This window comes from Leopardus geoffroyi, chromosome D4 (assembly GCF_018350155.1).
Source record: "Leopardus geoffroyi isolate Oge1 chromosome D4, O.geoffroyi_Oge1_pat1.0, whole genome shotgun sequence".
NCBI lineage: Eukaryota > Metazoa > Chordata > Mammalia > Carnivora > Felidae > Leopardus > Leopardus geoffroyi.
This window is the reverse complement of record NC_059342.1, coordinates 5,917,846-5,940,103: the sequence shown is the minus strand read 5'-3', so window position 1 is coordinate 5,940,103 and position 22,258 is coordinate 5,917,846. Positions and strand designations below refer to the sequence as shown.

General features: G+C 40.1%; 1 protein-coding gene across 11 annotated transcripts in view; it reads right to left on the bottom strand.

Annotated features, from left to right (window-relative positions):
* Positions 1-21,870, bottom strand: part of LOC123593046 (gastrula zinc finger protein XlCGF7.1-like) — a 77,175-nt gene extending 55,305 nt beyond the window's left edge. For 3 of the 11 annotated variants that reach the window (XR_006710084.1, XR_006710082.1, XM_045468550.1), the window contains exons 1-2: positions 21,755-21,870; positions 20,731-20,869 (exon numbers count right to left, since the gene is read on the bottom strand). Coding sequence is in view for 6 of the 11 variants with exons in the window: in XM_045468552.1 (XP_045324508.1) it covers positions 19,949-20,070; positions 20,731-20,869; positions 21,105-21,194 (351 nt within the window). In the remaining 5 variants the exon portion in view is untranslated. Of the gene's footprint in view, positions 1-19,475; positions 20,563-20,730; positions 20,870-21,104; positions 21,440-21,754 lie in introns of those variants that run through there. The other 8 variants (XM_045468551.1, XM_045468557.1, XR_006710083.1 and 5 more) reach the window with 7 other exon arrangements.
* Between the last annotated feature and the right edge of the window lie 388 nt (positions 21,871-22,258).

The following is a 22,258-nucleotide window of genomic DNA, read 5'->3' as shown; positions in this document are numbered from 1 at the left end:
CAGGTTCCAGGCTCTGAGGTGTCAGCACAGAGCCTGATGTGGGGCTCGAACCCACAAACTGTGAGATCATGACCTGAAGTTGAACGCTTAACCAACTTAGTCACCCAGGTGCCTCTACAAAGAACTCTTAAAACTCAACAGTAAGAAAACAACCAACCCTATTACAAAATGGGCAAAAGGCCTTAACAGACCTCACCAAAGAAGATATATAAATAGCACATAAGCATATGAAATGATGTTCAATAGCTTATGCCATTAGGAAGTTGCAATTAAAAGAACAATGAGATCACTACTATCTACCTATCAGAATGGCCCAAATCTAAACCAATGGCAATACTAAATGCTGGTGGGAATGCAAAGAAAACATGAGGTTCTTCTATGGTAAAAACTACCAAATTAAGCACCAGATGATAGTAAATATATGCAAACTCTTCTAAAAGATAGAAGAGGCAAGTTTTATCACACCATGAGAAAAGAAATCTCTAAGAATTTTTTTTACAAACAGGTAAATAATCTCTAAGAAAATATTAGTAAACTAAATCTAGCAAAATGTAAAAAGGATGACATATCATGGCCGAGTGGGGTTCATCCTAGGAATACAAGGTTAACATTCCAAAAGAAATCGAATTCGAATCGAATATTAACTGAAAAAGAAAAACCATAAAACAATGTCATCAATATAAAGAAAGAGTTTGAAAAACTTAACACCTATTGATTAAATTAAAAATGAGGGAGGGTAACTTAAAGGACAGGTCTGAAAAACTTTCATTAACATAGTACTTTGCGGGCTCTGGTTCAAGACAGTGAAGAAGGAAGACCTTGCTCACCTACTCCCAAGAACGCACTGAGTCTACAGCTATGTACAGACCAATTTCCTCTTAAAAGAATCTAAAGGCTGGCTGAGTGATGAGTAGAAATGGGACAAAAAGAAGAAAACCACATTAAAGTGGGTAGGAGAGGCTGGGACACAATCTGGTCATAAATCCCAGCCCCCAGTGTGGGAACCCCCAAGTGAGCGGGAACCCAAAACCTGGAGCTTCTCCCTGTGGAGCAAAGGGTTCAAATCCTGCAAAAGGAACCCCAACTTTTAAGTCCTGCACCAGAGAGGTGAGCCCTGAATACATGTAACTTTGAAAATCAATGGAGGATTCCTGAGACCCACAACTGACCTGAGAAATGGCTCTTTATGAAAGGCTCTTGTGCTTGGATTCACCCAGCCCAGGGCCCGTCACAGAGGCAGCGATGGCACCCACACTTAAAGTGAAGGAGGCTCACCTACTTTTATTAAAGCGTTGGCCTGATGGGCAGAACCTGACTTAACACACACATCTCGGAGCCTGCTGGAACTCTCTGTGGGAATGGAGCCAGACAGGAACCACCTCGCGTTCTCCCTACGTGGTGCTCCAGTACACCAGTATCTCACCCAATGGAAGTGTTACATGCATATGGGGCCCCATTTTTACAGCTGCCACACAAGGGATGCTTCCTGATCACCTGGCTCTACAGGTGTTCCTGGTGCCACGAGGCTGTAATAATAGGGCTCATCCAGAAAGGAGCTCAGACCATTGCTGGCGCACTAAACCACACAGCTGCTATGGGAGGACACCTCACATCACCTGGCTCAGGCACAGTGGGTCTTAAGCTCATGGGTCCCACAGGACTGTGACCACCAAAAAGTTCTTAAACAGTTACCACCCCTAGGGCACAGCAAGAGGCAACACACCCAGAAGCTCAATTTTTCTGTGAAAGAGGCTGATTAGCTCATCATCATGGCCATGACAGGAGAGGCAGGCTTCTACTTAAACACACAGCTAGGGCTGACTACTCCTTTCCAGAAACCTTAGGGAGGGGGCCACACACGATCTTCTCAATCTTTCTCTGTCATTCTCCAGAGTACCCGTGTCTCCCAGTGGGGAATTTTACATGCGTCCAATGGCATTCTTCACAGAAATACAGCAAACAACCGTAAAATTTGTATGAAAACACAGAAGATCTCAAACATCCCAAGCAACCTAGAGGAAGAAAAACAAAGCTGAAGGCATAACACTCCCTTTTTCAAAACTATATTACAAAGTTACAGTAATCAAAATGGTATGGTACTGGCATAAAAACAGACACACAGAGAAATGGAACAGAATAGAGATCCCAGAATATACCTGCACATATATGGTCAATTAATTTAAGACAAAACAACCAAGAATACAGGACAGGAAAAGGACCAACTCTTTAATATATGGTATTGGGAAAACTGGACAGCCACATGCAAAAGAATGAAACTAAACCACTATCTTACACCATACACAGAAATTAACACTAAATGGATTAAAGATTTAATGTAAGAACTGAAATCATAAAACTCCTTGAACATAGTAAGCTCCTTGACACAGAGCTTGGTGAAGATTTGTTTTGATACGACACCAAAAGCAAAGGCAACAAAATCAGAAAGAGTGGAATGACATCAAACTAAAAGATTTCTGCACAGCAAAGGAAAATCAGCAGCAGAATGGAAAGGCCATGTACGGAATGTGAGAATACATATATCTGGTAAGGGGTTAATATCCAAAATACATAAGGAACTCCTACAACTCAATAACAAAAACCAAACAATCCAATTTAAAAATGGGCAGAAGATCTGAACAGGTATTTTTCCAAGAACACATACAGATAACTAACAGGTACACGAAAAGGTCCTCAATATCATTAATCGTCAGGAAAGCGCAAATGAAAAAAACACAATGAGCTATCACTTCACCCCCGTCAGAATGGCTCTTCCCAAAATGATAGGGAACAAGTGTTGTGAGAATGGGAACATAAGTGCACTGGTGTTGGTTCAACGCCAGGTATATTGCTGCTGCCACTGTGGAAAACTGTATGGAAGGTCTCAAAAAACTGAAAATACAATTACCATATGATCCAGCTATTTCCACTTCTGGGTATTTATATGAAGGAAAAAAAAAAAAAAAGAAAAGAAAACTACCTCAAAAAGATTCATGTGCCCCATCTTTCTTTGAGGGATGATTTACAACAGTCACGATATGGAAAAAACCTGAGTGTCCACTGATGGATAAATGGTTAAAGAAATCATGGTATACATACATAACAGAGTATTATTCAGCCAGGAAAACAAATGAAATCTTGCCACTTGTGACAGCATTGTTGGACCTCAAGGGTGTTATGCTAAGTGAAATTAGGCAATCAGAGAAAGACAAATACCACATGATCTCAGGTATATGTGGAATCTTAAAAACAAACAAATCTCCACAAACAAACAAAAAAACCAAGTTAATAGATACAAAAAACAGACTGGTGGTTGTCAGGGGCAATGGATGGGGGGGGGGTGGGAGAAATGGGTACATGGGGAATTAAATATTTGGAAAATTTTTAAAAACCTGAAGTGATTGGGGGAACAGCAAAAAAAGAAAGCATAATAAAAAGAAAACTTTGTAAATGATTGAATGCCCTACAGATTAAGAACAAGAAAAAGTTGTTTTCTCTCATCATTTATATTCAGCATACATTATACCAGAAGTCCTAACAAGTTTCATAAACAAAAAGAAATAAAGAGCATAAAGACTGCAAAGAGAAAAAGGAAAAAAAAATCTGTATTAACAGATGACATTATTTGTGTACACAAAACACATTTAGGAATTTTCAAAACATACTACAAATAATTAGATTAATAATGTCATAAGATACAACATTCACACAAATAAATTACTTGCATTTTGATATTTTCCCAAGAATTAGAAACTGAAATTAAAAAACCCATCACTTAAGATTAAAATCATGAAAGCCATGAATAAATCTAATCACATAATTGTTAAGATGAAAAGAAATACTACAGAGGAAAGTTTAAAAAGCCAAATGAAAGGAGACAGCTATAGATTCAGGGCAATCCTGATCATAATCTCAGCAATGTTTTAAGAGAAAATGACAGGTGCTTCTAATATTTATGTGGAAAGGCAAAGAAATAACTATTAATATAATTTTGGAAAAAAGTTATAGTTAGAACATTCACCTTATGTCAAGAGTTAACACACAGGTATATTGATGAAAACAGCATGGTGTTATCATAGACAGTAGGTTCAATGAAACAGGATGTATTCCAGAAATAAACAGGACTACATATGGTCAATTTAACTTGGACAAACTGTCAAGGCAATTCAATAGGGAAAGAATAATCTCTACAGCCAATAGTGCTGTTGGAGGGACCACCAGACACATAAAAGCAGAACAACTGTCCTTAACACCATATAGAAAATTGGGAAACATAAAACCTAAACATAGCAGAAAATTCACTGACCTTTTGTTAGCCAAGGATGTCTTAGATAGAGGGGAAAAGAGCAGTAGATATAAAAGAAGCCAAAATGGTAGGACTCCCAAGATGAATTTTTTTGTCTTCCAAAAGATATTGTTAAGAAAAAGGCAAGCCACAGATGTGGAAAGAAAGTTTAGAAAACATTTATCTTATAATGGTCATCTCTACTATATATTCTTTCAACTCAATAAGACCCCCCCCAAAAAAAAAAAAGATAAAAAAAGAAAATGAGCTGAAGGTTTGAACAGAAAGATACGCAAATAACCAAAATGCACATGAAAAGATGACCACAATACCAAGGAATTATAAATTAAAGTCCAGTAAGATATAACCTGGCTCCAACTGAGCTGGTTAAAATCGTTCAGACTTACAAAACCAAGTGTAGGTGAGACTGTGGATTAGCTAGAATTCTGGTATATTGCTAACGGGCATGAAAAGAGCATAGTCATTCTGGAACCATTTGGCAGCTACTTATAAAAGTTACAAATACCTTTGTCATAATACCTAGGAAAACCACTCCTAGGTATTCACACAAGAGAAATGAAAACATATGTCTGCACAAAAACCTGAAACAATAGCATCAAATTTGAAACAACAGTATCTATTCGAAAGGACACGCTCACTAATATAAAGAATAAACTGAGATGCCTGGGTGGCTCGATCGGTTAAGCGTCCGACTTCGGCTCAGGTCATGATCTTGTGGTTCATGAGTTCCAGTCCCGCATCAGGCTCTGTGCTGACAGCTTGGAGCCTGAAGCCTGCTTCGGATTCTGTGTTTCCCTCTCTCTCTGCCCCTCCTCTGCTCGCACTCTGTCTGTCTCTCTCAAAAGTAAATAAAACGTTAAAAAAAAAAATTAGAAAAGAATAAACTAACACACAAAATATGCATGAATCCTAAAGTAATTATTTTCAGTGAAAGAAGTGAATGAAAAAATAGTATATATTGTATGATTCCATTTATATGAGAATCCAGAAAAGGCAAAAACAATTACAATAGAGAACAGATCAGTGGTTGAAGGGAGGAAGGAGGGAAATGGCTGCATCAGGACACAAAACATTTTAGGGTGGTGTAAATATTCTATATCATGATTTGGGTGGTGAAAATCAAATTATACCTAGAAACCTGCTGACATGGAAAATACCTTTTGGAACTAATTAAGTAGAGGTTAAAACAAAATGTTACAAAGGATGCCTGTCATGGCCCTAACTCTGTCTTCCATTTTGGGGATACCACTCAATGAATACAAATATTCTCATGCCCTGATTCACCTGTAATTACTTACAAGTTATATACATGCACCATCTGTTAATTTGATATTTGTAATGCTTAGTATTTTGCTTTTTTTTTCTTTTACATAAAGTAACTAAAAGAAAATCTTCCTATATTTTATCCTATATCCAAGGTTCTGTCCTGAGCCTCTCTAGGGTATACAACACTCCCACTCAGAGTCTTCTGCTAGGGTAATAGGGAACCAATGAAGAGACCTATGTAAGCCCTGGATATGTGCACACATATCTACATATTTATTTTAGAAAATGTGATCTAGAGGAAGAGTGGGGTATGTTTTAAGCAGCAAAACAAAAGAGATCAATTCAAGAGCAACCCACCTATATGAAGGCAAAGCAATGGGAATGAAGCACCAGAAACTAATTCTTGGAGAGAAAGAAACACTACCTTCTTGGTCAGTTATACAGAGAAGGAGTGTAACCAGAGGGACAGGTGCTGATGCCACATACAGAGACTGGAAAAAGAGGCTGGGTATGTTTATGTTGTACTCAAAATGTGTGGACACACAGAAAAATTATCCACTGCACAATTATATGATTATGAAGCACATGAAATCTACAATGAAGATAAAGATTTAAGGGACATTAGCCATTAACGTGATAACTGAAATCATAAAACAGAAATACTGGCTCAGACAGGACATACAAACCGAGGGGAGAAAAGGTCCAAAACTAAATTTGAGAGAACACTAATATTTACCAGAAAAAGAATAAACAAAGAAGTCAGAGAAAAAGTTTATTACTGGTGTCAAGAGAAAACGGACAAAATAGACTATTTGAAATTAAGTGACCATTTCAGGCATGCGTGATTGCTCTAGTTCAAGATAATGGACGAAACATATGCATTTACATCCCGTCACCTAAACACACTCAGGTGAAATACAAAACCTACTATAAATGTACAACAAAGGAAGACAGGGAACACTGCCAACGAGACTGGGAAATGTAACCGAATTCCTGAAGGCAAATAATAAACAGTATCCCTTCAGCGACGACATGATAGTCTATGTGGAAAACCCAAAAGCCTCCACCAAAAAACTGCTAGAACCGATCCATGAATTCAGCAAAGTTGCAGGATATAAAAATCAATGTACAGAAATCGGTTGCGTTTCTATACACCAATAATGAAGCAGCAGAAAGAGAAATCAAGGAATCGATCCCATTCACAATTGCACGAAAAACCATAAAATACCTAGGAATAAACCTAATCAAAAGGTAAAAGATCTGTATGCTGAAAACTATAGAAAGCTTATGAAAGAAATTGAAGACACACACACACAAATGGAAAAACATTCCGTGCTCATGGATTGGAAGAACATTGTTAAAGGGTTGATACTACCCTAAGCAATCTACATATTCAATGCAATCCTTATCAAAATAACACCAGCAGTCTTCACAGAGCTGGAACAAACAATCCTAAAATTTGTATGGAACCACAAAAGACCCCGGATAGCCAAAACAATCCTGAAAAAGAAAAACCAAAGCTGGAAGCATCACAATCCTGGACTTTAACCTGTATGACAAAGCTGTAATCATCAAGAGAGTATGGTACTGGCACAAAAACAGACACATAGATCAGTGGAACAGAATAGAGAGCCCAGAAATGGACCCACCAACATATGGCCAACTAACCTTTGACAAAGCAGGAAAGAATATCCAATGGAAAAAAGAAAGTCTCTTCAACACATGATGCTGGGAAAACAGGACACCGACATGCAGAAAAATGAACCTGGACCACTTTCTTACACCATACACAAAAATAAACTCAAAATGGATGAGAGACCTAGACGTAAGATAGGAAGCCATCAAAATCTTAGAGGAGAAACTGGCAACAACCTCTTTGATCCCAGCCACAGCAACTTCTTACTTGACATGTCTCTAGAGGCAAGGGAAACAAAAGCAAAAATGAACGATTGGTACCTCATCAGAAAAGCTTCTGCACAGCAAAGGAAACAATCAGCAAAACTAAAAGGCAACTGACTTAATGGGAGAAGATATTTGTAAAGGACATTATCTGATAAAGGATTAGTATCCAAAATCTATAAAGAATTTACCAAACTCAACTCCTAAACAACAAATAATCCACTAAAGCAATGGGCAGAAGACATGAATAGACACTTTTTAAAAGAAGACATCTTTTAGATAGCTAACAGACACAAGAAAAAATGCTCAACACATCATCAGGGAAATACAAATCAAAGTCATGATGAGATACCACCTCACACCTATCAGAATGGCTAAAATTAACAACTCAGGAAACAACAGATATTGGCAAGGATATGGAGAAAGGGTAACCCTCTTGCACTGTTGGTGGGAAGGCAAACTGATGCAGCCACTCTGGAAAACACTAGGAAGTTTCTTCAAAAAATTAAAAATAGAACTACCCTACGACCCAGAAATTGCACTACTAGGAATTTATCCAAAGGATACAGGTATGCTGTTTCAAAGGGGTACATGCACTCCACTGTTTACAGCAGTGCTACTGACGATAAAGTTATTTACTACTTTTAGTAGAAAACCAAAAGATAAATCAACGTGTACCATCACAGAATATCACCAAATCACAAGAAAGGGACAAAAAGAAGAAAGGAACAAAGGAATTACCAAAAGCCAGAAAACAATGAACAAATGGCAATAGAAAAGACATTAGCTATCACAAATGATTTTAATGTAAATGGACTAAATTCTCTAATCAAGAGAGACAGGCTAAATAGATTTTTTGTTTTTTTTTTTTAAGTTACAACTACATGCTGCCTACAAAAGACTCACTTTAGCTTTAAGGACACACAGACTGATAGTGAAGGGATACAAAAAGATATTCCATGCAAATCGAATTAAAAAGAAAATAAAGCTAGGTCAGTTAAGCGTTGGACTTCAGTGCAGGTCATGATCTCACAATCCGTGGGTTTGAGCCCCGTGTCAGGTTCTGTGCTGACAGCTTGGAGACTGGAGCATGCTTCAGATTCTGTGTCTCTCTCTTTGCCCCCCCCCACTCATGGTCTGTCTCTCAAAAATGAATCAACGTTAAAAAAAATTTTAAAACAAAGAAAATGAGGATAGCTATACTTAAACAAAATAGACTTCAATACAAAAACTGTAACAAGAAACGAAGATAATTATATAATGATAAGAGGTCATTCTAAGAAAAGGATGTAACATTTGTAAATCTTTATGCTGCCCAACATAGGAACACCTAATGATATCCAGAAATTAACAGATCTGAAGGTAGAAATAGGAATACAGTTATAGTTTGGAACTACAATACACCACTTGCAACGATGGATAGATCATCCAGAAAGAAAATCAATAAGGAAACATAAGACTTAAACTAAGTGTTATACCAGATGGATTTAATAGACATTTACAAAACCTGCCATTCAAAAGCAGCAAAATACACATTCTTCTTAAGTAGACTTGAAACATTCTCCAGAATATATCTCCAGGCCACAAAACAAATCTTAATAAATTTAAGAAGACTGAAATCATATTAAGCATTTTCTCTAACCACAATGGTATAAAATCAGAAATAAATTGCAATTACTCTAGACAATGCACAAATATGTGGTTATTAAATCACATGTTACCAACCAACCAAAGGGTGAGAGAAATAAAATGAGAAATCAAAAATATCTTGAGAAAAATGAAAATGGAAATTCAATACATTTAAGAGGGGCACCTGGGTGGCTCAGTCGGTTAAGCGACTGACTTAGGCTCAGGTCATGATCTCACGGTCTGTGAGTCCGAGCCCCACGTTGGGCTCTGTGCTGACAGCTCAGAGCCTGGAGCCTGTTTCATATTCTGTGTCTCCCTCTCTCTCTGACTCTCCCTCTTTCATGCTCTGTCTCTCTCTGTCTCAAAAATAAATAAACATTAAAAAAAAATTTTAAATTTAAGACACATGGCAAAAGCAGTAGTAAGAGGGGAATTCATGGCAATAAATGTTTACATTAATAAACAGAAAGATCTCATATAAGCAATCTTACTTTGCACTTAGAGGAACTAGAAAAATAAGTCCAAAACTATGTCCAAAGTTATTAGCCGGAGGGTAATAAAAAATACCAGAGCAGAAGTAAATAAAATGGAAAACAAAAAGACAATAGAAAAGACCAATAAAACTAAGAGCTGGTCTTCATAAAGAAAAACAAAATAGACAAATCTGTAGCAAAAGTCCAGGACCAGATGGCTTCACTGGTGAATTTTACTAATCACTTAAAGAAGAATTAATACCAAATTTTCTCATACTCATCCAAATCACAAGAGGAGGGAACACTTTGGAACTTATTTTACAAAGCCAGCATTCCTGATACCAAGACAGACAAGGACACTGTAAGAAAATTACAGGCCAATATCCTTGATGAACACAGATGCAAAATTCTCAACAAAATTGGTAAATCCAATTCAGCAATACATTAAAAAAGGATCAGACACCATGATCAAGTGGAACTTATTCTAGGGATGCAAGGATGGTTTGACATCCACAAATCAAGCCATGTGATATACCAAGTGACAAAATGAAAAATAAAAATCATATGTTCATTTCAATGGAGGCAGAAAAAGCATTTGACAAAATCTAACACCTACTCATGATAAAAACTCAACAAAGTGGGTAGAAAGGGAACACACCACCACATAATAAAGGCTATATACGACAAACCTACAGCTAACATCATACTCAATGGAGAAAGTTGAAAACTTTTCCTCTGAGATCAGGAACAAGACAAGGATGTCTGTCTTGCCACTTTTATTCAACATACTACTGGAAACCCTGGCCAAAGCAATTAGGTAAGAAAAACAAACAAAAAAGGAATCCAAATGGTAAAGAAAAAACTAAAAGTCTCTATTTACAGGTGACATAATATTAGACACAGAAAGCCCTAAACACTATACCTTAAAACTGACAAAACTAATAAATACGGTAAGGCTGCAATATATAAAATCAATATTCAAAAATCAATGGCTTTCTATACAACACAATGCACTATCAGAAAGAGAAATTAAGAATATAATCCCACTTATAATTTCATCAAAAAGAAAACCTAGTAGTAAATTTAACCAAGGAGGTGAAAGATCTGTACAATAAAAACCGTAAGTCATTGATGAAAGTAATTTAGAAAGACACGAATTAAGTGGAAAGATAGTCCGTGCTCCTGGACTGGGAAAATTAACATTGTTAAAAAATATCCTAAAATCTGTATGGAGCCACACAAGATCTGCAATAGCGAAAGCAATCTTATGAAAGAAGAACAAAGCTGGAGCTATCACACTTCCTGATTTCAAACTATCTTACAAAGCTACAGTAATCAAAACAGTATGGTATTGGTATAAAAACAGACCCACTAACCAAGGGAACAGACTAGAGAGTCCAAAAGTAAATGACACAAATATGGCCAAGTAATTAATGACAAAAGACATAAGACTATACAATGGAAAAAGAACAGTCACTTCAATTAAAGTGTTGGGAAAACTGGGCAGCCACATGCAAAAAAATAAAACTGGACCACTATCCACCATACATAAAAACCAAATCAAAATGGATTAAACACTTGAATGTAAGACCTGAAGCCATAAAACTCCTAGAAAAAAACATAGGGTTAAGCTTCTTGACATCAGTGTTGGTGATGACTTTTGGCAAAAATAAACAAGCAGGCCTACATCAAAAGCTTCTGCACTGCAAAGAAACCATCATCAAAATGAAAAGGCAACTTACTAAATGGAAGAAAATATTTGCAAATGAAAAAACAATGATATGGCCCAGATCAGGACATCTTTCTCGCTGCCCCCTCCCTGGCTTGCTCTCTCTCTCTCACAAAACAAATAAACATAAAAAAAAAAGTTTTGGTTATTAACTTCACCAAAACATAAATATTAGAGAAAAATTTGTAGTCCACATCACAGGAAAAGATAAATCTCAAAATATAAGTAAAAGCTCAAAACACAAAATAGAATCAGGGTAAAGAATATATAGTTCAGGAAGATGGCGGCATAGGAGGACGCTGGGCTCACCGCGCGTCCTGCTGATCACTTAGATTCCACCTACACCTGCCTAAATAACCCGGAAAACCGCCAGAAGACTAGTAGAATGGAGTCTCCGGAGCCAAGCACAGACGACAGTCCCACGGAAGAGGGTAGGAAGGGCGGTGCGCGCTCCATGGACTGGCGGGAGGGAGCCGGGGCGGAGGGGCGGCCCGCCGGCCAAGCAGGGCCCCCGAGTCTGGCTTGGAAAAGAGGAGGGGCCGGACGGAGTGTGTTCCCACGGCAAGAGGGACTTGACATCTGGAAGGTTATAAGCTAACAGCTCTGCTCGGAGAACGGGAGGGCTGGAGGACAACGGGAGGGAGAGTTGTTGAGCCCCGGAGGACAGAGCTCAGCTCGTCAGGGAACAAAGGCGCTCGCCAGCGCCATCTCTCTCGCCCATCCCCCAGCCAAAATCCCAAAGGGAACCAGTTCCTGTCAGGGACCTTGCTTGTGCCATGCAAACACCCAACGCTGTGCTTCTGCAGATCCATCCCTCTGGCGGGTCTGACTCCCTCCCGGTGCCTCAGAGCCCCTCCCGCGGATCACCGAAGGATAAGCGAGCTGAGCCTTCCCCTCCCACCCCTGTGCACCTTGCCGATCCACCCCAGCTAATACGCCAGATCCCCAGCACCACAAGCCTGGCAGTGTGCAAGTAGCCCAGACAGAGGCCACACCACTCCACAGTGAGTCCTGCCCCTGGGAGAGGGGAAGAGAAGGTACACACCAGTCTGGCTGTGGCCCCAGTGGTGGGCTGGGGGCAGACATCAGGTCTAACTGTGGCCCCGCCCACCAACACGAGTTATTCAAGACAGTACAGGGGAAGTGCCCTGCAGTTCCACACCACTCCAGGGACTATCCAAAATGATGAAATGGAAGAATTCCCCTCAAAAGAAACTGCAGGAAGTAGCGACAGCTAACAAACTGATCAAAAACTATTTAAACAATATAACAGAAAGTGAATTTAAAATAATAGTCATAAAATTAATCGCTGGGCTTGAAAACATATACAGGACAGCAGAGAATCTATTGCTACACCGATCAAGGGACTAAGGAACAGCCAGGAGGAGCTAAAAAATGCTATTAATGAGCTGCAAAAAAAAAAAAAAAAATGGAGACAACCACAGCTCGGATTGAAGAGGCAGAGGAGAGAATAGGTGAACTAGAAGATAAAATTATGGAAAAAGAAGAAGCTGAGAAAAAGAGAGATAAAAAAATCCAGGAGTATGAAGGGAAAATTAGAGAACTAAGTGATGCACTAAAGAGAAATAATCTACGCATAATTGGTATTCCAGAGGAGGAAGAGAGAGGGAAAGGTGCTGAAGGTATACTTGAAGAAATCATAGCTGAGAACTTCCCTGATCTGGGGAAGGAAAAAGGCATTGAAATCCAAGAGGCACAGAGAACTCCCTTCAGACATAACTTGAATCGATCTTCTGCAAGACATACCATAGTCAAACTGGCAAAATACAAGGATAAAGAGAAAATTCTGAAAGCAGCAAGGGATAAATGTGCTCTAACATATAAAGGGAGACTGATAAGACTCATGATGGAACTCTCTACTGAAACTTGGCAGGCCAGAAAGGAATGGCAGGAAATCTTCAATGTGATGAACAGAAAAAATATGCAGCTGAGAATCCTCTATCCAGAAAATCTGTCATTTAGAATAGAAAGAGAGATAAAGGTCTTTCCAAACAAACAAAAACTGAAGGAATTCATCACCACTAAACCAGCCCTACAAGAGATCCTAAGGGGGATCCTGTGAGACAAAGTACCAGAGACATCGCTACAAGCATGAAACCTACGGACATCACAATGACTCTAAACCCATATCTTTCTATAATAACTGAACATAAATGGACTAAATGCGCCAACCAAAAGACATAGGGTATCAGAATGGATAAAAAAAACAAGACCCATCTATCTGCTGTCTACAAGAGACTCATTTTAGACCTGAGGACACCTTCAGATTGAGAGTGAGGGGATGGAGAACTATTTATCACGCTACTGGAAGTCAAAAGACAGCTGGAGTAGCCATACTTACATCAGACAAACTAGACTTTAAATTAAAGGCTGTAACAAAAGATAAAGAAGGGCATTATATAATAATTACAGGGTCTATCCATCAAGAAGAACTAACAATTATAAATGTCTATGCACCGAATACAGGAGCCCCCAAATATATAAAACAATACTCACAAACATAAGCAACCTTATTGACAAGAATGTGGTAATTGCTGGGGGCTTTAATACCCCACTTACAACAATGGATAGATCATCTAAACACATGGTCAATAAAGAAACAAGGGCCCTGAATGATACATGGGATCAGATGGACTTGACAGATATATTTAGAACTCTGCATCCCAAAGCAACAGAATATACTTTCTTCTCGAGTGCACATGGAACATTCTCCAAGATAGATCACTTACTGGGTCACAAAACAGTCCTACATAAGTATACAAGAATTGAGATCATACCATGCATACTTTCGGACCACAATGCTATGAAGCTTGAAATCAACCACAGGAAAAAGTCTGGAAAACCTCCAAAGGCATGGAGGTTAAAGAACACCCTACTAAAGAATGAATGGGTCGGGGCGCCTGGGTGGCGCAGTCGGTTAAGCGTCCGACTTCAGCCAGGTCACGATCTCGCGGTCCGCGAGTTCGAGCCCCGCGTCGGGCTCTGGGCTGATGGCTCAGAGCCTGGAGCCTGTTTCCGATTCTGTGTCTTCCTCTCTCTGCCCCTCCCCCGTTCATGCTCTGTCTCTCTCTGTCCCAAAAATAAATAAACCTTGAAAAAAAAAAAAAAAAAAAAAAGAATGAATGGGTCAACCAGGCAATTAAAGAAGAAAATAAAAAATATATGGAAACAAACGAAAATGAAAATACAACAATCCAAACGCTTTGGGATGCAGCGAAGGCAGTCCTGAGAGGAAAATACATTGCGATCCAGGCCTATCTCAAGAAACAAGAAAAATCCCAAATATAAAATCTAACAGCACACCTAAAGGAAATAGAAGCAGAGCAGCAAAGACACCCCAAAGCCAGCAGAAGAAAAGAAATAATAAAGATCAGAGCAGAAATAAACAAAATAGAATCTAAAAAAACTGTAGAGCAGATCAATGAAACCAAGAGTTGGTTTTTTGAAAAAATAAAATTGATAAACCTCTAGCCATGCTTCTCAAAAAGGGAGATGACCCAAATAGATAAAATCATGAATGAAAATGGAATTATTACAACCAATCCCTCAGAAATACAAGCAATTATCAGGGAATACTATGAAAAATTATATGCCAACAAACTGGACAACCTGGAAGAAATGGACAAATTCCTAAACACCCACACACTTCCAAAACTGTAACAGGAGGAAATAGCTTGAACAGACCCATAACCAGCAAAGAAACTGAATCAGTTATCAAAAATCTCCCAATAAATAAGAGTCCAGGAGCAGATGGCTTCCCTGGGGAATTCTACCAGAGATTTAAAGCAGAGGTAATACCTATCCTTCTGAAGCTATTCCAAAAAGTAGAAAGAGAAGGAAAACTTCCAGACTCATTCTATGAAGCCAGTATTACTTTGATTCCTAAAGATTCCTAAACCAGACAGAGACCCAGTAATAAAGAGAACTATAGGCCAATATCCCTGATGAATATGGATGCAAAATTCTCAATAAGATACTAGCAAATCGAATTCAACAGCATATAAAAAGAATTATTCACCATGATCAAGTGGGATTCATTCCTGGGATGCAGGGCTGGTTCAACATTCGCAAATCAATCAACGTGATACATCACAATAAAAGAAAAGATAAGAACCATATGATCCTGTCAATTGATGCAGAAAAAGCACTGGACAAAATTCAGCACCCTTTCTTAATAAAAACCCTCGAGAAAGTCGGGATAGAAGGAACATACTTAAATATCATAAAAGCCATTTATGAAAAGCCCACAGCTAACATCATCCTCAATGGGGAAAAACTGAGAGCTTTTTCCCTGAGATCAGGAACACGACAGGGATGTCCACTCTCACCACTGTTGTTTAACATAGTGTTGGAAGTTCTAGCATCAGCAATCAGACAACAAAAGGAAATCAAAGGCATCAAAATTGGCAAAGATGAAGTCAAGCTTTCATTTTTTGCAGATGACATGATATTATACATGGAAAATCCGATAGACTCCACCAAAAGTCTACTAGAACTGATACATGAATTCAGCAAAGTTGCAGGATACAAAATCAATGTACAGAAATCAGTTGCATTCTTATACACTAACAATGAAGCAACAGAAACACAAATAAAGAAACTGATCCCATTCACAATTGCACCAAGAAGCATAAAATACCTAGGGATAAATCTAACCAAAGATTTAAAAGATCTGTATGCTGAAAACTACAGAAAGCTTATGAAGGAAATTGAAGAAGATATAAAGAAATGGAAAAACATTCCGTGCTAATGGGTTGGAAGAATAAATATTGTCAAAATGTCAATACTACCCAAAGCTATCTACACATTCAATGCAATCCCAATCAAAACTGCACCAGCATTCTTCTTGAAGCTAGAACAAGCAATCCTAAAATTCATATGGAACCACAAAAGACCTCGAAGAGCCAAAGTAATTTTGAAGAAGACCAAAGCAGGAGGCATCACAATCCCAGACTTTAGCCTCTACTACAAAGCTGTAATCATCAAGACAGCATGGTATTGGCACAAACACAGACACATGGACCAATGGAATAGAATAGAAACCACAGAACTAGACCCACAAACATATGGCCAACTCATCTTTGACAAAGCAGGAAAGAATATCCAATGGAAAAAAGACAGTCTCTTTAACAAATGGTGCTGGGAGAACTGGACAGCAACATGCAGAAGAATGAAACTAGACCACTCTCTTACACCATTCACAAAAATAAACTCAAAATGGATAAAGGACCTGAATGTGAGACAGGAAACCATCAAAACCCTAGAGGAGAAAGCAGAAAAAGACCTCTCTGACCTCAGCCGCAGCAATTTCTTACTTGACACATCCCCAAAGGCAAGGGAATTAAAAGCAAAAATGAACTATTGGGACCTCGTGAAGATAAAATGCTTCTGCACGGCAAAGGAAACCATCAACAAAACTAAAAGGCAACCAACAGAATGGGAAAAGATATTTGCAAATGACATATCGGACAAAGGGCTAGTATCCAAAATCTATAAAGAGCTCACCAAACTCCACACCCGAAAAACAAATAACCCAGTGAAGAAATGGGCAGAAAACATGAATAGACGCTTCTCTAAAGAAGACATCCGGATGGCCAACAGGCACATGAAAAGATGCTCAACGTCGCTCCTCATCAGGGAAATACAAATCAAAACCACACTCAGGTATCACCTCACGCCAGTCAGAGTGGCCAAAATGAACAAATCAGGAGACTACAGATGCTGGAGAGGATGTGGAGAAACGGGGACGCTCTTGCAAACTGGTGCAGCCACTCTGGAAAACGGTGTGGAGGTTCCTCAAAAAATTAAAAATAGACCTACCCTATGACCCAGTAGTAGCACTGCTGGGAATTTACCCAAGGGATACAGGAGTACTGATGCATAGGGGCACTTGTACCCCAATGTTTAGAGCAGCACTCTCAACAATAGCCAAATTATGGAAAGAGCCTAAATGTCCATCAACTGATGAATGGATAAAGAAATTGTGGTTTATATACACAATGGAGTACTACGTGGCAATGAGAAAGAATGAAATATGGCCCTTTGTAGCAACGTGGATGGAACTGGAGAGTGTGATGCTAAGTGAAATAAGCCATACAGAGAAAGACAGATACCGTATGTTTTCACTCTTATGTGGATCCTGAGAAACTTAACAGAAACCCATGGGGGAGGGGAAGGAAAAAAAAAAAAAAGAGTTTAGAGTGGGAAAGAGCCAAAGCATAAGAGACTCTTAAAAACAGAACTGAGGGTTGATGGGGGGTGGGAGGGAGGGGAGGGTAGGTGATGGGCATTGAAGAGGGCATCTTTTGGGATGAGCACTGGGTGTTGTATGGAAACCAATTTGACAATAAATTTCATATATTAAAAAAATTTAAAAAATAAAATAAAATACAAATACTTCTGAAAAAAAAAGTATAGTTCAAAAAAAAAAAAAAAAAAAAGAGTGAAAATGGACCACAATCATAAAACAATGTTTATCAAACCAAAGTGATCTATGAAGCGCAATAGGTTTTTATCCCTTTTTGAAAAGTCCTGTGTTTGGCAGCAGAGTATCTGCAAGGCTATGGGACACACGCACTTTCATACTCTTTGCTTCGCCTTCAAAATATACCCAGATTCTCACCACCTGGAGGTATCATCAGTGCTGACTTAACACCATGGATACTTGAATCACCTGAATAGCTTCCTAAATTGTCACTGCTTCAACCAGTGCCCCACGAGAGTCAATTCTTAAACAGGAGACAGTGATTTGTCCAAAATGTAAAAAACAAATCATGTCCTTTCAGAGCTTATAACCCACTTTACCACTAATAAATGAAAAGCTATAGTGTGTCCAGGGATTGGAAGGCTCAGTATGCTCCAATGTCAATTCTGTTAGTTCTCCTCAAGTTGATCTATAGATCCCATACAATCATAGGCTAAATCCCGAAGCTTTTATGAGATAGAATGATTCTAAATGGAGGAGCACAGGACCTAGAATATCCAAAATAATTCTGAAAAGAGAATGAAAGTGAAGAACTCACATTACATGATTTCAAGGCATGTAATCAATCAACAACAATCGAGACAGTGTGGTAATGGCAAAATGATGGACACAAACTACAGAATAGGGTCCAGAAATAGATGGACACATTCATAGTCAAATGACTTCCAACAGGGGTGCCAAGGCAATTCAATGGAGATAAAGTACCTTCTTCTCAATAAATGGTACTGGAATAATAAAGCTCCATAAGATGGGGGGAGGGGTGGGGGGGAGAGGGAGGAGTTTCCTTGAACCAACCACAACTTGTATCATAAACAAAAATTAAACTCAAACTGATCATAAATGTAAATGTGCAATCTATAACCATAAACTTCTAACAGGTAACATAGGAGTATATTTGTGACCTTGATTAGATGAAACAACAACAGCAAAAAAACCATAAAGTCTGATATTTTGATAAATTGTAAATTGATCAATTAAAAATGTTTGTTCTTAGAAAACAGCATTAAGCAGGTGGGAATGCAAACTGGTGCAGCCACTCCGGAAAACAGTATGGAGTTTCCTCAAAAAATTAAAAAGAGAACTACCCTACGACTCAGCGATTGCACTACTAGGTATTTATCCAAGGGATTCAGGTGTGCTGTTTTGAAGGGGCACAGGTACCCCCACGTTTATAGCAACACTATCAACAATAGCCAAAGTATGGAAAGAGCCCAAATGTCCATCAATGGATGAATGGCTAAAGAAGATGTGGTATATCTATACAATGGAGTATTACTCGGCAATCAAAAAGAATGAAATCTTGCCATTTGCAACTATGTGGATGGAACTAGAGGGTACTATGCAAATGAAATGACGCTCAACGTCGTTAGGCACCAGATTAAATACAGGTACAATGAAATACCTGTACATACCTAGCATAACAGCTTAAACTGAATACCAAACCAAACAACCCACTACTTCCCCCCCACCGCCCCTGGAAACTGCCAATACCAAATGCTGGTGCAGATTCACAGCGTCTAGAAATCTCAATGGCATGGCCACTTCAAAAACAGTAGAGCAGCACCTTGTGATGTTAAACATGCACTTGTTACAAGACCCAGGATCCCACACACTCTCAAGCATTTTCTCAAGAGAAATGAAGGTATGTGTCCAGGCAAAAAGACTGAAAAATGAACATTCAAGCAGCTTTATTCACAAGGCCAGAAGCTGGGAGCAACACAAATGTCCAACCGGTACACAGATCAACAAATTGTGACAGAGCCATGCAATGAGACTGACACATGCAACAACAGGGACGATCTCAAATGTATTACGTGCGTGAAAAGTGTGATGGCCTTCAATGCCCCCCGTGATCTGTCCTCTTTCACCTATTCAGCCATACTGGCCCTCTGTTCTTGCTGTGGGCAGGACGCCTCGGGTACCACTCTGCCTCAGGGTCCTTGCACTGGCAGTTTCCTCAGCATGAAGTGTTCTTCTGTAGACACCAGCAAGTCTTCTTTCCCCACACTTGTCAAATGCTGTCTCCAAATATTTTCTCAGAGACGCGTATCTGATCAACTTATTTAAAATTAAAATCGATCCTTCACAACGCGTTCCTTGTTTCATTTCTTCTATGTCAATTATCAAATAACAAAGTCTTTTAATCATCTTCCATCACCTGAACGTAAGCTACACGAGGGCAGAAATCTTTGTTGGCTGTTTACGTGGTAATTACCCCAGGTCACGGAGCACCTCAGGAGCTCAATATGCCAGTTATGAATAAACACTTCACAGGCAGGAATACAAATATAATAACCACTATGGAGGACAGCATTTACAGTATTTAACAAAATGAAACTGCATGTAACCTCTGACCATTTTAGCTTATAGTTTCACCCCTACAATCATGTAATTATAAACAACCCAAATGTCTTTCAATAGAAGGCTGATTAAATTACCAACAGTACTTTTATATACTAGACCACAATGAAGCTATAGTAAAAAATGAGGATGCTTTTTAAGTCTCAATATGGAAAAATGTCCTCTTTATGGAAAAACTTTAAAGCAAGAATATATGGTATGCTATAATTGTTGGTGAATAATGGAAGGAGGAGCGTCTAGGTGGCTCAGTCGGTTAAGCGTCCGACACGGTTTCCGCTCAGGTCATGATCTCCTGGTTCGTGAGTTGGAGGCCCACATCCGGCTCTACGCTGACAGTGCGGAGCCTGCTTGGGATTCTCTCTCTTCCCCCTCTCTGCCCCTCCCTCGCTTGCGCTCTCTCAAAATAAATATAGAAAAATCAGAATTAATGGTAAACAGTGTAAACCAGTGGTAAAAAGTAAAGTTTAACTTGATCTAAACCTTTTTCTACTTTTCTGAATGTATGGTCTCTATAAGCTTCTTAAATCCACCGTAATACAAAGTGAGGAACGAACCGAAGGCTCACCTGAGATGTGTTCATTTTCCGCACCTCTCGGGACACCGTGAAGGGTCTGGCCTGCCCGGCGGCTTCTAAATTCACTTCCACAAAGTCTCAGCATCCCAGAAGGAGAGGAGGCTCCCTCCAGGAATAGGGCGGTTGGACCCTGGAAAAGGGAGGGGAATGACTGTGCAGAGCCAACGACTGTCCATACGAGTCCCTTAAGTGATCGTGGGGGCATAAGCCTGCAGGTTTCTAGACTTTTTTCTATCAAGTTAAAAAAACAATCAGCTAATGACCAGAGTATACGAAAGGATCAAGCACTGCTCTTTCATTAAAATTAGCACAGAAAAAAGACGCAGGCTCCATTTTTATCCAGAGTCTTCGTAAGACTACTTTACCCCTTGCGTGAGCGAAGCCAGGAAGCGAAGCAAAAGGGACAGCGCCGTGGACATCTGGCTGGCCCCCTCAGACTGTACGATCTCACCCATCTGAGACTCGGATTTCACACCGGGGTAACGCGTGTGCCGGTACCTGAACCTGGCAGTAGGGTAACCGCTTCACAGGTGAGCTCTTACCTAACTCTCCGAGACACGCCCACAAGCGGACATTACCCTCACTACTATCGTCATTTCCAGAAGACCTGCCTCTTTCCGAGGTTACTTCTCTCGCCCCGGTTACAGGTGACAGACCTGGAATCTCCCTGGTCTTTGCGGCTCGCAAACTCGGGCTCCACCGCAGACCTCCCCCCGCCTCCCGCGCTTGCCAGCACATTCGCTGTCAACGTCGGGGACGCGCTTTCCCTTCCCGCCGCCCGCAGAGGTCTGCCCGGGTCGGGATGCAGGCCGTGCCCCGCACACGGTCCCGCACACCTCGGCCGGCACCGCGCACCGACTGCACTCGGGGCTCGGCCAGACCCGCCCACGGGGAGCGCGTGCCCTGGAGCGCGCCTCAGGCTCCGGACTTCCCGCCAGTGGCTTCCGGGTAACACCCACCGCCCCCACGCCAGCCCAACGCTCGCACAGGTTCCACAGACCCTCCGCGCCCTCACCCCAGGTGTGCTCCTTCCAGCCTGCCTGACCGAGAAAGTTCTGGGACCTGCTCCGCGGGAAGATGGAGATGCGTAAAAACGCGGCGGGGCTAGGACAGCATTTGCGCAGAAGAAGACCCAGAAGACCCGTTCCCAGAGTGCTGCGCGGTGATCCGTCTGGATTGGACTACATTTCCCATAGGCCTCTGCCCTCGCTTCGTGACTTGATCATGCAGTAATTTCCCCTTTGGTGGGTGGCCGTTTTTTCTGCCCACGTTCTTTTGTAGCCCCTAGATGTTCTAGATTCAATGTGACCATCGTAATCCAATGCAATGCTTGCCCCTCGATGAGATCCCGACTGTAAAAACAGCAGCTGCCACAGGCTCTGAGGACAACTTGAGAAATTTGAACACGGACTGGGAATTAGAAATATTAAGGAACATACGATTACTCTCGCATGGTGTGAAAATAATATAAGAATCACATAGGAAATATACGAATTTATTTAAAGGCACGAATAGTGAA